We start from the raw sequence: 14,887 nt of genomic DNA on the forward strand, positions 1-14,887 counted from the left end.
ATTCTACTCCAGTGGGAGGGCAAGAGCCTATGGTAGTTAAGCAGCAACTGACAGCACACAATATGCTTAGAGAGCACACCATAGGTAGCAAGACACTAGGTTTCACAGGCACCTCTGTAACAGGGGATGATGTGTTGTTCAGGGATAAGATGCCAACCTTATTGGGGGAGGTACCTGCAAAACCCAGAGATGCCATATTCACACAAAAACAGTTGCAGGAGTTTACTGCCAGAGAGGGAGTGTGTGAGATGGTCCATAATGTTCTTGTACTCACGCCCATGAGACAGAACAAACTAGAGGCTGCATGGGAGGGGCCCTGCAATATATTCAATCGGTTGGGTAGAGCAACTAGTGTGTCACTTTTAAAAGGAGGGCATCCTGCTGCCAAAACTGCTAGGTGCAATCTGTCTGGCAATGGTGTTCTCACCGCAAGGGGAAGCTCCTTTTGATACGCATCGGGAGTGGCTCGTAGCCACCCCCTTTTGCGTCTCTTATTGGGGGAGGTGTCACAAATATCTCAGGATTCAGCTCCTAAGGAGTTAACTTTGTGCAGCTTGCACTCAAAACAGTTATTTGTTTTCAAGAAGAATTGTGTTTGTATTTTCTTTGAAGTGCAAGAACCCTCTAACTAGCCACCAAATGCTAGTGTGTATGCATTGAGTCATAAAATCACTGAAGCTCTTAGTCACAGAGATACACAGGATAAAGTTTATGGCTTAAGCTGTCAATAGAATGCATGATGCAAAACAGGCCCTTCATTACAAAAACTGACCAGGTCACTGACAGGACATTGGTATATTATGTACATATGTGGGTTAAAAGTGTTATAACCTTAACGGCAGGTAAATATGACAACCTATGGCATATTTGATATCAAACTGGTTCTCCCAATAAAACTAAGAGGTTCTAAATATGTAAATATAGAAATTTCTTACCTAGCAGGAATGATAATGGATTGTATAAATTCAGGCAAGAAATTTAGTCTATTGAAGTTTGTAAAGACAGTGGGGTTTCTTAGCCCGCCCAGGAGGGTGTGGTTAAGCAACATGATCTCTGAGAAGTAGGTTTAAGAATCTTATTTTTTAACAATAAGATTGTCATTCTTACAAGGGGAGCTGCTGTACAGAAGTAAGGAGCCATCATTTTCTTGCCATTCCCCTGGTGCAGATCTTGAAGCTAGTAAAGTATTCAATTCTGTTTTTCTCCTTTTTATTTTAAAACACTGTTTGCGTGTGTAATTTTATTTGTAACAACTTTTTATTATTAATGCATTGTGCATAATATTTTTGGCATAATAAATAATTCCTTTATTAAGTTTGGCCTTTGTCTAATAATTGAACCACTTTACTGAAAGAGACTGGAATATTAGAACTGTATAATTTTAGGTTATTTTCTGCTAAATTGTATTTCTAGAGTTAATGTGTAAAGTCTGGGGTTTTCCTTAAGATTTTCCCTTTAATAAATTTTAAGTGGTGGCAGCATTTGAGCTATAGGTGACAGAAAAGGGGGCTGAAAACCCTTTCTGTGCCAAATAAGTGACTGGTGCAGGGTTGGATAACCTTGGTTCGTCACACATTGTATTTCACAGCAGCTTATTTGCTTCTAGGTATGTTCCAGCAGATAATGATTGTGTACTTCTGAATTCTACCAAATCAATGGTAGATATAGATACAGCCATAGAAGGTAATGTGTGGGGGGAGTTAGAGCTGTACAATTTGGAAACTTAAAAGAAAGGGTTAATGGTGAGGCACTGCAGTATACATTTGCAGGTAAGGTAATTAAAGTACATATTAATATATTTTGTCTTTATCCCAACTTGTTTTATGTCCCTTTAAATATCTCTTTAAGACTAAATAGAACATATTCTGCTATGCGCATAACATTAGATTATGAAAGATGCAATATTATCTTCTTATGTTACGGTTTTAAAAAACCGAGATCGTGTTTGTATGACTTGTGGGTGATAGGCATTTTTTCAACTTTTTCAGCTCCATTGAAGTCTATGGGGGAATTGCGATTTTGCATTCGCAACTTTTCAAAGTCTATTTTTTACTGTGATGTTACAAACATGAGAGAGCAAACTTTTTACTTTCAATGCTTGAACGTAAGTACAAACTACTGTTCCACTCGTAATCTAGCCCATAGCTGGTATTTGGTGCAGGGATTTCATTTCAATGGACTTATATTAATTTATTTCATTCTATTTATATATTGGTAATAATATGCACAGTTTCTATAAAATGATATCAATATTTATATATATGTATAAAATATACATGTTTCTATTTATTTGTAAGCATAATATGTTTATATACATAAAATATATATAAAAATGTATATGCATATAGAATGTTTTTTTTTTACAATAAATTCTATGAATAAGATATTTTTCTTTGGATCAATATATATATTGATATGCATACTAAGTGCTTACTTACTGAAAACTAAAATCATATACATGTTTATTGTAGAATAATTTATGTGAATAATTTATATTACAAGAAATATATAATCAGTTAGATAATAAATTTATCACAACATCTAAAAGACTGAAAAACTTAAAAAAATGTTGATGGCCGGTATCGTTGGTGGGTGGGAGCTGGTGTGGGAGGCGGGTGGCGGCCATCGATGGGCCTTGTGATGTGGAGGGGGGCGGGATCGTGGGCGGGGATGGCCAGGGGCGCGCACATACGCACGCGTGCACAGGGAGGCGGGGGGCGGGCGCTTGCACGGGGAGGGAGCGGGTGGGAACCGCTACACTACAGAAATATTGGTGTTAAAAGTGGGAAAAAGGGGGGGAATAGATTTTATTAAAAAAGATCAGTCAGGGGGTGGGGGGTTGGTCTGTGGTTGGGGGAAGCTACACTACAGAAAAAAACGAATATAAATAAATAAAACCCATTTTTTTTTGCAAACTGGGTACTGGCAGACAGCTGCCAGTACCCAAGATGGCCCCCAATAAGGCAGCAGAGGGGGAGGGATAGAGAGCTGTTTTGGGGGGATAAGGGAGGTTGGGGGCTAAGGGGGGATCCTACATAGCAGCATATGTAAATATGCTAAAAAAATAAAAAAATATTCAAAGATACCTTTTATTTTAGTACTGGCAGACTTTATGCCAGTACTTAAGATGGCGGGGACAATTGTGGGGTGGGGGAGGGAAGGGAGATGTTTGGGAGGGATCAGGCTGATCTCTACACTAAAGCTAACATTAACCCTGCAAGCTCCCTACAAACTACCTAATTAACCCCTTCACTGCTAGCCATAACACACGTGTGATGTGCAGCAGCATATAGCGGCCTTCTAATTACCAAAAAGCAACGCCAAAGCAATATATGTCTGCTATTTCTGAACAAAGAGGATTCCAGAGAAGCATTTACAACCATTTGTGCCATAATTGCACAAGCTGTTTGTAAATAATTTCAGTGAGAAACCTAAAGTTTGTGAAAAGTGAACAATTTTTTTTATTTGATCGCTTTTGGCGGTGAAATGGTGGCATGAAATATACCAAAATGGGCCTAGATCAGTACTTTGGGTTGTCTACCACACTACACTAAAGCTAAAATTAACCCTACAAATTCCCTAATTAACCCCTTCACTGCTGGGCATAATACAGGTGTGGTGCGCAGCGGCATTTAGCGGCCTTCTAATTACCAAAAAGCAACGCCAAAGCCATACATGTCTGCTATTTCTGAAGAAAGGGGATCCCAGAGAAGCATTTACAACCATTTGTGCCATAATTGCACAAGCTGTTTGTAAATAATTTCAGTGAGAAACCTAAAATTGTGAAAAATGTAACGTTTTTTTTTAATTTGATCGCATTTGGCGGTGAAATGGCGGCATGAAATATACCAAAATGGGCCTAAATTAATAATTGGGGTTGTCTACTACACTATACTAAAGCTCAAATTAACCCTAGAAGCTCCCTACATGCTCCCTAATTAACCCCTTCACTGCTGGGCATAATACACGTGTGGTGCGCAGTGGCATTTAGCAGCCTTCTAATTACCAAAAAGCAATGCCAAAGCCATATATGTCTGCTATTTCTGAACAAAGGGGATCCCAGAGAAGCATTTACAACCATTTATGCTATAATTGCATAAGTTGTTTGTAAATAATTTCAGTGAGAAACCTAAAGTTTGTGAAAAAATTTGTGAAAAAGTGAACAATTTTTTTATTTGATCGCATTTGGCGGTGAAATGGTGGCATGACATATACCAAAATGGGCCTAGATCAATACTTTGGGATGTCTTCTAAAAAAAATATATACATGTCAAGGGATATTCAGCGATTCCTGACAGATATCAGGGTTCCAATGTAACTAGCGCTAATTTTGAAAAAAAATGGTTTGGAAATAGCAAAGTGCTACTTGTATTTATGGCCCTATAGTTTACAAAAAAAGCAAAGAACATGTAAACATTGGGTATTTCTAAACTCAGGACAAAATTTAGAAACTATTTAGCATGGGTGTTTTTTGGTGGTTGTAGATATGTAACAGATTTTGGGGGTCAAAGTTAGAAAAAGTGTGTTTTTTTCAATTTTTCCTCATATTTTATATTTTTTTTATAGTAAATTATAAGATATGATGAAAATAATGGTATCTTTAGAAAGTCCATTTAGTAGCGAGAAAAACGGTATATAATATGTGTGGGTACAGTAAATGAGCAAGAGGAAAATTACAGCTAAACACAAACACCGCAAAAATGTAAAAATAGCCTTGGTCCCAAACGGACAGAAAATGGAAAAGTGCTGTGGTCATTAAGGGGTTAAAGGACATTTCACTGTAAATTGTTCTTCCTTTTAATGTGGTGGCAATGATCTATTTTTCCTCCTGGAGTGGATTAAATTGTTTGCAGACAACTGTATTGCCTTTATTCTGTAATTGGAAGTAGTTTCTTTTAGCCCAAAACCACATTCTATATGGAAATATATGAATAATGCAGTATTTTCTAACAGCATAAATTAACCTTTCTGGGAGAGTGTTTTGTTGTATCTGAAATCGCTGGTTTCACTTATTAACGCCCCCCCCCATTTGGGAATACATTAAAGAGAAACACATTTTATAGTACAATGTCCCTTTAAATCAAAGTGAATTTACATTTTAACCACGTTGTACATTTAAATAATATACTGTTTGCTGGTGATCATCAGTTATTTGCCAGTATGTATATAACTGCATACTAGCTGAAAATGTGTATATTATTCTAAACAATATATGCATGTTCATTTTTAAAATACATAGAAAGCAACAATCTTACATTATTGCTGTATATAATACATTATTGCTGTTTACCAACCCACATGCGCCGTAAACTACATCGAAAGAGTATGCACTAAAAACCACCTCATTTGCATTCCCTGCTCTAATTGGCTGTTTTCGCATTGTGTTGATTGGTACAGAAGAAGTCTATTCCTGTCATTTCTAACATCGGTTTCCTTTCAACTACCACGCGATTGGTCTAATCCTTGCGTTGCTATAAGGAAGCGGAAGAGTTGCTAAGGCAAAAGATGGCTGGTGTGGTGTGGCTGGCCATAGTGGTGCTGTCATTTGCCTGTGCTGATCGTGGCAAGGCTTCAAATTATGGCGATAGTTTTCGGGAAGAGCTGTTGCTTACTCCTTTGCGGTCTGGAGACATAGCTGCTACCTTCCAGTTTCGAACACGCCTTGACTCTGACCTAGGAAAGGAGAAGGGTAAGGAGTCCTGGCATACACCCCTGTCATGTGTACAGCATTATATCAGTCTAGCTGTGACCTATGCGTAATTAAATAAGGTAAAACCGTATTTAAGCGGTCCAAATTATTTACTTGGGTACCACAATATTTGTCATAATATATAGTGGACAGTACACTATGGGGGGAAAACCCTATCATCGTTATATGTTTTGGGCAGACATGAGCTAAATTCAATACACTATCAAATCTCTTAGCTGGTTTGGTGTTTCAGCGTACACATGGTCTATGTGCCCCTTTTCACTAAGAGGGAAAAAAATTCTCTAGGCAAGCGACCCACATTTTTTGTTGATATGAGTTGAGGCAGGGTCGGCTCCAGAACGAATGAAATGGGGGGGCATTTTTTTTTCATGAGGGGGCATGCATTTAAAAAGCATGTATGAGAGTCAAAATAAGAGCAGACCTACTGTGGCAGTCCAGGGGTTACATTTATCAGATCTCTGGCTGTGCAGGAGTTAGATTTGTTTATATTTCTGGAAGTGCAGCGGTTACATGTGTCATATCTCAAGGAGTATAAGGGTTACATTTATAAGATGTCTGGCAGTGCCGCAGCAGTTACATTTACCAGATTTATGGCAGTGCAGGGGTTACATTTGTCATATCTCAGGAATGTCTCCCACATATGACACAGCCAGTGGACACATACACACGGTATATATGTATATACACACACATATATATATATATATATATATATATATATATATATATATATATACACACACACACACACACACACACACACACACACACACACACACACACACACACACACACACACACACACATATATATATATATATATATATATATATATATATATATATATATATATATATATACACACAGTGTGTGTATTGTGTGTATGTATGTATGTGTGTGTGTGTGTATATATATATAATAAAACAACCTTGGGGACAAATAGGAGATGTTTTGAAACATGTAAATAATAAACATAAGGCTATTTCACTCATTGTCTCACAGCTACATTTGAAGTGTGTGTATTTGAGCACCTATAATCTGACACACATTTTACACTGATCACTGCAGATAAAGCAGGCACAATGCACACTTGTTTTGTGTGACCTGCAGTGGGGAAACCAAGGAATTCCCAATTTGCTTCTTTATCTGTGGCTGCCAGGATATAAAGCATAATAGGGAAGGGATACTACTCTCACACACACATTGGTTATACGGCTGTGTTTTCACAAACTTACTTCTGCCTTCCCTCTCACTGACTGTTAGCTTCTCCCAGCACTTCCTGCAGAGGTCTGATGATGTCATCATCTCACTTCAGCTCTGTAGTAAGTGGGCTAGCAGGAGGAGGGGCATTGCAAGCCCTAGGTTAACTGTGAGAGCACCAGCAGGGAAATGCAACTTTATTTGTTATCTGGTTGTAAATAGAGGAGAGTAAAGAGATTAGCTGGGCCCTCCAGTGAAGGATCTCCAGGGTCCAGTGGCTGCAAATGGTTGATGCGACATTTGGGACCCTGGACGTTCCGTCACTTTTAAAATGTAAAAAAAAAATTTTTTTTTTTTTTTTTTTTTTTTAAATCACTTCTTTTGCCCTGGGGGGCACAGCATTCCATTTGGGGGGGCATTGCCCCCCAATGCCCCCCCTTAGAGCCGACCCTGAGTTGAGGCCAATAGTTGTCTCAGCCTGTAAATAAATAAAATGCGTAGTCAGTTGATAAATAAACAATATATTAACATACAAATGTATTAAATATAAATAGGCTTACCAGAAGTCCCACTTTTACTGGGATTGTCCCAGTTTGGAGGCGCTGTCCCAGTGTCCCACCCAGTTGTTCATTCTGTCCCAGTAGGGTTGCCACCCCCAGGTTTCAAATCATGTGTCCGGGTTTCAGACCACCTGAAACCCAGACATATTATTCAAAATTACTGGACTGTGGCTCTCCAGCATAGTTGGATGCTGGTACTTTGTTACATACAGCCCTGCTTAGCTTAACGTTCGTGTCCTTCAAAGTTTACATTTAGTAATACAGGCTGAGTGAGCAGCATAGGTTTTTTTAATTTTGTAGTACTACTTGGTTTATTTTTCTAAGAATTTAACACCCCCCCCAACCCCTGGTGACTTTGCCGGTAATACACCTTTAGGGGAATCATATGGGTATGACCAGGAAGTACAGACAGGCAGGATTTTTGGCCTGGATCTTGCTTTACTTCATGCAGAATAGCATTTTGGCTATAATCTCCCTGCATTATGGTATAGAGTAGCCCTTAAACAGCTTTAGCAGGTACGTGTTTCTTTTTTACTTTCATTCAATGTTGTATTTATGCCTTATCAGTATTTGGCTCTGTTCCTTAATTAGACACATAAAACACATATTACACTGCAGATATTAAATTGTGAGATTGATAATTATGAAAGTGATAATTATGCTTGATGTTTGGCATTATTTAGAATCTGAGATTTAGATTAATGATTTATTTGCCATGACAACGTAATGGTGCCTTTTTCACTAGGGGGTGGTGTTATGGTCTATTTAAACTGTTGTTTGACTGAGGAAGGGTAGAGTATCAACTAGGGTTGCACCGATACCGATACTAGTATCGGTATCGGTGCCGATACCAAGTATTTGCATGAGTACTTGTACTCATGCAAAAGGCACCGATACTTAAACCGATACCTCCAATTCCTACACATACGCCATCTTGTGGCGTTTTTCAAACTGGATGTTCCCATTTCATTTTAAGCTGGAGTGGAGACTTAACTAAAAAATTGTTCACTTCTGTTCTGCTAATACAAATTGCTGTTATTTTTATTATTGTACGTTTGAGAGCAGTGCCCCAAAAGCTGCTACTATACAGCTAGAAGCCTACCTGGGAGAGATCTCTGTACCTCATTCAGACAAACCCCTGACGTACTGGGCAGTTAATAAACTGAGATTTAATGACCCAAAAATATCTTTATGACCCATGCAGTAGTGTGAAAGTGAAAGACAGTTCAACTTAGCGTCAAATGTACCTACTGATAAAAGAAACAGACTTATAGCTGAACATGCAGAGATGCTTCTGTTCCTTAAAAAGAACTTGCCACTAACTTTTGAAAAATTACTCTAATTGCTAGATTGCCTGTTATACTTCTAGTTCTCATCTTGCACAACTATGCTCAAAACATACTGTACTCTGAGGAACATCCTTAGCCAGGGCTGGACTGGGAATAAAAAGCAGCCCTGGAAAAATATGAAGACCAGCTAGCTATTTTCTGTTGAGCCAGTAGAATGCAAATGCCCCATTTTTCTCAAAGGGGATTACTGGGATACTCCTTCCCCAATATTATTTTCAGAATTAAATTATATTACTTTGTATTAGGTACAAATGTCAGATTGATGAGTTATATAGGCACCCTACAACCCAATTGCATCCAGTAATCACCCCTTTAAATTGTAGCTTTCCAGCCCCAGCTGCTGCAGCTATTATTTATTGTAGTTATTAATATATGTTATTGTAATATTTTTATTTATAAACATGTTCTGTGAACTTTGTGACAACAAGCACATAAAACTGTTTTATTATTAAACCATGTCTTTTAAGATACAGTTCATAATTATAAAGAAGCGATCTTACATTATTAGGCTGTATTGTGCTTGGTAAACTGTCATGACATAAAAAAAAAGTATCGGTAATTGGTATCGGTGAGTATTTTAAAAAAAAGTATCGGTACTTGTACTCGGTCTTAGAAAAATGGTATCGGTGCAACCCTAGTATCAACGAAACATTACACACATAAAAGCTACTACTTTAAAAGGACCGGTAATTGCCACGCCCCCTTGACCATGCTCCTGACCACACCCCCACTGGCACCGCACCAGGTGGTCCCAGTTTCACCTCTAAAAATTATGGTAAGCCTAAATATAAACCCTTGGCACAAAATACTAAAGTAAACATGGAAGCAGTATAAAATTGAAGCACTTCATAAAAGAGTTCAGCTCCAGTGTTGGTATCATGTAAACAAAAAGTTCCAGCCACCAAAAACTTTTAAAATAGACCTTTATTATTTCACATAGGGTCCACAGAAAAACTACAACGTTTGCATACATGACTAAGGGCCTATAGCAGGTATGAAACATTGTAGTTTTTCTGTGGACCCTATGTGAAATAATAAAGGTCTATTTTAAAAGTTTTTGGTGGCAGGCACAACCTTTTGTTTGTTTGGAGTATCAGTGGGACGTGGCAGGTCCTGGGTTCCGTGCCCCACAAGCCAAAGGTACAAATGTGCTGTTTTCCAAACTACCCGTGAAGACTGTTGGTATCATGTGAGGCAGGGTTCTTTAAACCTTTTTTTTTTCTCAAGACCATGTGCAATGATACCATATTCCTACCCTATTTTATTGCCTGGTCTGTATATATCATTAGAACAATAACAGTTTTTACTAGATGCCTCCTTTTGTTAATGAAAATGAATGGCAAAATGCTTCTATTTGAAATGAAATGCATTTGTTCCTGTGCATTTAATAAAAAATAGTCTTATCTCTCTAAAAAAAATTCCTGAGGGGAGAAAAAAATAAATAAAATGCCCCAAACATAATATTATTGGCAACATGTGCAGCGGGAGAGTGTCACTTGTTCTGGTGAGATGCTCATTGGCATAAAAAATGGGTTTCATGTGGGTGCTTACACTTGGATGCAAACAGCTGGATTTTGTGTTGGGGCTGATGGGTTGCTCACTCTTGCTCCGCACTCCAGACATTTATGCACCTGTGCGCATTTTAGTTTTAAAGGGGCAGTATACTCCAATTTTCATATAACTGCATATAATAGACACTACTATAAAGAATAATATGCACATATGCTGATCTAAAAATCCAGTATAAAAGCTTAGAAGCTCCCAGTTTAGCACTTTTGATTAGGTTGACTAGAACACCCAGTGAAAGCAGACACTCCCCCCTTCCTCTGCATATGAACAGGCCCTTTACACAAACAGGAGCAGGCTGGAGTAGGTATACATAAGTATTCTCCTAAAACTTTGGGGCTTGGTTAGGAGTCTAAAAATCAGCGCAATGTTATTTAAAAATAAGCAAAACTATACATTTAAACAAAAAAAAAACGTATGGGCTGTATAAATGGATCATCAGCAAAACATTTATGCAAAAAAATCTAGTGTATAATGTCCCTTTAACCACCAAGTTCCTTGCTTATGTTATATGAAATAGTGATCCTTTATTAAAAACAAATATGCTAAATAATTAAAAAGAAATAGATTGTGTTAAAAAAACTACTTATTTTCTTGCAAAATGAGCACTTAGAAATTCTCAGTGAAGCCACAGCCCTCAGGGAAATGAGGGAGCAAAAGTGTTCGTAAATTGCATTCTGCCTCTTCTCAGCATGGGCAGAACCTGGCTTCCTATCTCTCTAGCTTTCGTTGAATAGTAAACCAGCTCATGTTACTCTAGAAGATATTTTACAGCAAACTAAATAAGCCTTCCTGTAGAGACCCCAGCCCTTTTAAAATGATGAATAATACATATTGCAATGATTTCTAATATGTATAACCCACTGTTTAGTGTTTTCTTTTATGACAATGTAACAGATTGTTTTATATCCCTTTCAGTGCTGCTCTTTTATCTGAGGGATAGAAACATGCAGTGCATATCATTGAATTGTAACATCAGTAGTCGAAAATTTATCCAACACAGACCTCTACAAAAAATGGAGGCACTGGGGTTGCAGCATATTCATACTGGCTACTAGAGAGGACTGAAGCACATTAACAACAAGTGGTTAATTTCAGGGCTTTAAGGGACATAAAACGCCTCTTGTGCTATAAAAATGTGCTTTATCCCACGCTCCCTAGAGAGGCCAAAAAGCAAAATTTGAAACCTATATTTTCATACTGCTTTATATTGCCTAAAGCAGCCGTTCCATTTGCAGGTTACAGAATTTGCTTTTTGGTCTCTCTAAAGAGCGCAGTGCAAACACAATTTTCACACAACTGCAAGAGATGTTTTGTATATACTTTAATTTCTCCCATTTATAATATTTTACGGTGCATATATTTTATATTTGTACAGATAAACTATTTTCTATTATAAGTAAGGGAACATACATACTGTGTTTTTGAAATAATATTTAGATAGATTGCATGATAATGCAGAGTGAATGTATTTATGATGCTCTCTATATTTATTGTGTGTTTTTTAAAGTCTCCCACTACAGGATTTTTCCAAAGGTGCTTGGCCAGGTCATCTCTAAATACTCTGTTCAGGAACTGCACTTGTCCTTTACTCAGGGTTTCTGGCGGACAAAGTACTGGGGGCAACCTCTTCTACAGGCACCAACTGGAGCAGAACTGTGGGTCTGGTTCGCGAATTCTGTTACAGAGTGAGTCATTTATCCAACTGTATTGCTGTAACATTTAGTTTATTTCCTCTTTTTAGAGGAATATTATGTGCAGGTTACCAAAAGTATGTCAGAGTATTTCTGTGTTAATATTTGGCTGGCAATTATGTTGGTTGGAATTTATTCATTTATTTCATATAGGTGGCGAACGTCCATGAGCTAGTTACTGATGGGATATACATTCCTACCAGGAGGGGGCAAAGTTTCCCAAACCTCAAATTCCTATAAATAAACCTCCCATCTCTTTCATACCTCAGCTTTGAAAACTTTGCCTCATTGGGAGGTGGTGAAGCAAGATGTGCTTGATTTCTTCAGTGAAAGGCGCTTCTAAGCATATTAAAGCCCAATTCCTCTCTGAGTGCAGTGTTTGTCTTGAGGGATGTGAAGGGAGTATTGCCTGATGACACCATGTTTTCGCCTATGGGAAAGCTTTTCATAAGGCTCTCTGTAAATCGGTCAGAGAGATTCATCTGCTACCTCCCTTTTATAAATCGACAATATACTCTTGTACCATTACCTCTGCTGATATGTTTCAGTACTGGTTTATATAAAAAGAAATTCCTGAGGAGGAAAAAACTTTAGAGGATGCGCTTGGAACACAGGTTATCAAAGTAGGACCTAACACTTTATGATTGGGTTTGTACCCGTATGCATAAATAAAAAAAATATTGTTATAAACAGCACAGTGTTTGGTATGTGTGAAAAATTAATAATAATGACGAAAATAAATTGTGTGTAAAACAAGTGCTCAGGACAATTTGTGTATAATATTAGTGATACATTGAAATAATCAGATATCACAGATAAACAATGATATTTGTGGCGATGAGTAAAATATATAAAAAAAAGTACTTATCAATGTCCCAAAAATTGCTGTGATGTAAAAAATAAGTGTCCAATCCTAATATGTGAACGGTGATGTGTTCAGGTGTTTGGCGTGCTCCTCTTGTGTCCCGCGGTGCGATGGGTCAGGGTGTCTAGAATGGAAGATAAACAAGGGGCGCCAACATAGTGTGAATCGTTCAAACAACAAATATAAAAGTGATGTGCAAAAAACTACTCACAAGGAAAGTGGCACCTTAAATGAATACGGTGCGATAAAGCAGGCTGACATTCAAATTCCAGCAGTCAGTACGCTGGAGGTCTCACCCAGAGGACCTGTGGAATCCAGATAGGCGTCTAGAAAGTAGCACCCACGTTTTTTAGGGCCAATGGCCGGACCAGGTGAGCTGCAAGCTGATAGGTGTTCTCCTGCTGCACTCACGCCACCGAGACTTTTCTCCAAAACTGACAGTGTCAGTGTATGAAAGGTTCCGTGGTAAAAGTCCTGTTTCAAAAACAAGTGGATCGTGGAAAGAAGCAAAAATACCGGGTCGTGGTATAAAACAAACAGTATTTATTTTGCAACGCGTTTCTCAGTCTATTCCAGACCGTTTCATCAGGCATAATCATAGTTAACAATAGAGATATATTTAAACCCACAGTGACCCGGAATTGAAACAAAAGGTCAACTCTATTAACAATGTTGCAATTGTAAAAACATTTAACTTTTGATACATTGTATAAATTGGTTTGAACAATTGTGACCACACAGATAACACTTAAATAAAAAGTATATAAAAAAATCCTATTCGCAATTACCAAATATATCTGGAAAAAAATAAAATATCTCATAGTAAACTGGACATATATTAACATGTGTGTATATGTATATCTCATCTCCTGGTTGGATTCGAACCCAGGACCTAATGTGTGCTAGGCAATGGAAAAATCAAAAGGCTACCTTTATGTCTTGTTTGAATTTCTTGCAAAAAGGATTAGTATTGATACAAGATATATAAATTGATCTACATATCAATTTATATATCTTGTATCAATACATGTTAATATATGTCCAGTTTACTATGAGAAACAGCTGTCTCAGTTTGTTTCTAGTGCCTATGATTTTAAGTTTTTGGAATTTTTAAGAAAACTTTGTTTTTGGGGGGATTACATTTCTCAGCGGCAATAGCCGTTTTTATTTTATCACTCCATCTATAGTTACTCATGGACTTCCACATCTTGAGTATTATATCCCATCAGTAACTAGCTCATGGACTCTCGCCACCTATATGAAAGACAACATAATTTATGTAAGAACTTATCTGATAAATTCATTTATTTCATGGTGGCGAGAGTCCACGAGACCCACCCATTTTTTTGGGGGGGGTTATGATTTTTTGTATAAAGCACATTATTTATCCTGTTCCCCTTTTTTTATGCTTATGCTTTTGCTCCTTATACACCTCACTAACTTGGCTATACGTTAAACTGAAGTATGAATGAGGTGGGAGGTGTATTTATAGGCATTTGAGGTTTTGGGAAACTTTGCCCCCTCCTGGTAGGAATGTATATCCCATCAGTAACTAGTTCATGGACGCTCACCACCATGAACGAAATTAATTTATCATGTAAGTTCTTACATAAATTATTCTTTTTATTCAGTGAGGTCTGTGTCTTTAGTTAGTTTTGCAAGAATATGTGTACTACGTGACTCATCTCAGTATTATATATTAAGTTTGGTTATGAAGTGAGTAAAGAATAAATTAAAGTAACACTGAAAGTCAGAATTAAATTTGTACAGTTCAGACACAGCATTCAATTTTAAGAGTTTTCAATGTATTTATTTTATAAGAATGTATTTGTTCTCTTTGTTGAAAAACATATCTAGATATGCTCAAGTGTAGCGGTTCAAAACTGGGAGCTAGCTGGTGCTTTTTGGACACACACATTACTTTTTTCCATTGGCTCACTAGG

General features: G+C 37.6%; 1 protein-coding gene across 1 annotated transcript in view; it reads left to right on the top strand.

The window, feature by feature from the left end:
• The first annotated feature begins 5,474 nt into the window (after window positions 1-5,474).
• Window positions 5,475-14,887, top strand: part of PIGT (phosphatidylinositol glycan anchor biosynthesis class T) — a 114,933-nt gene continuing 105,520 nt past the window's right edge. Inside the window, exons 1-2 of the mRNA XM_053712780.1 lie at window positions 5,475-5,689; window positions 11,896-12,073. Coding sequence (XP_053568755.1) covers window positions 5,506-5,689; window positions 11,896-12,073 — 362 coding nt within the window. The 5' untranslated portion in view covers window positions 5,475-5,505. The remainder of the gene's footprint in view (window positions 5,690-11,895; window positions 12,074-14,887) is intronic.

The sequence above is a fragment of the Bombina bombina genome, chromosome 1 (assembly GCF_027579735.1).
Source record: "Bombina bombina isolate aBomBom1 chromosome 1, aBomBom1.pri, whole genome shotgun sequence".
Lineage (NCBI taxonomy): Eukaryota > Metazoa > Chordata > Amphibia > Anura > Bombinatoridae > Bombina > Bombina bombina.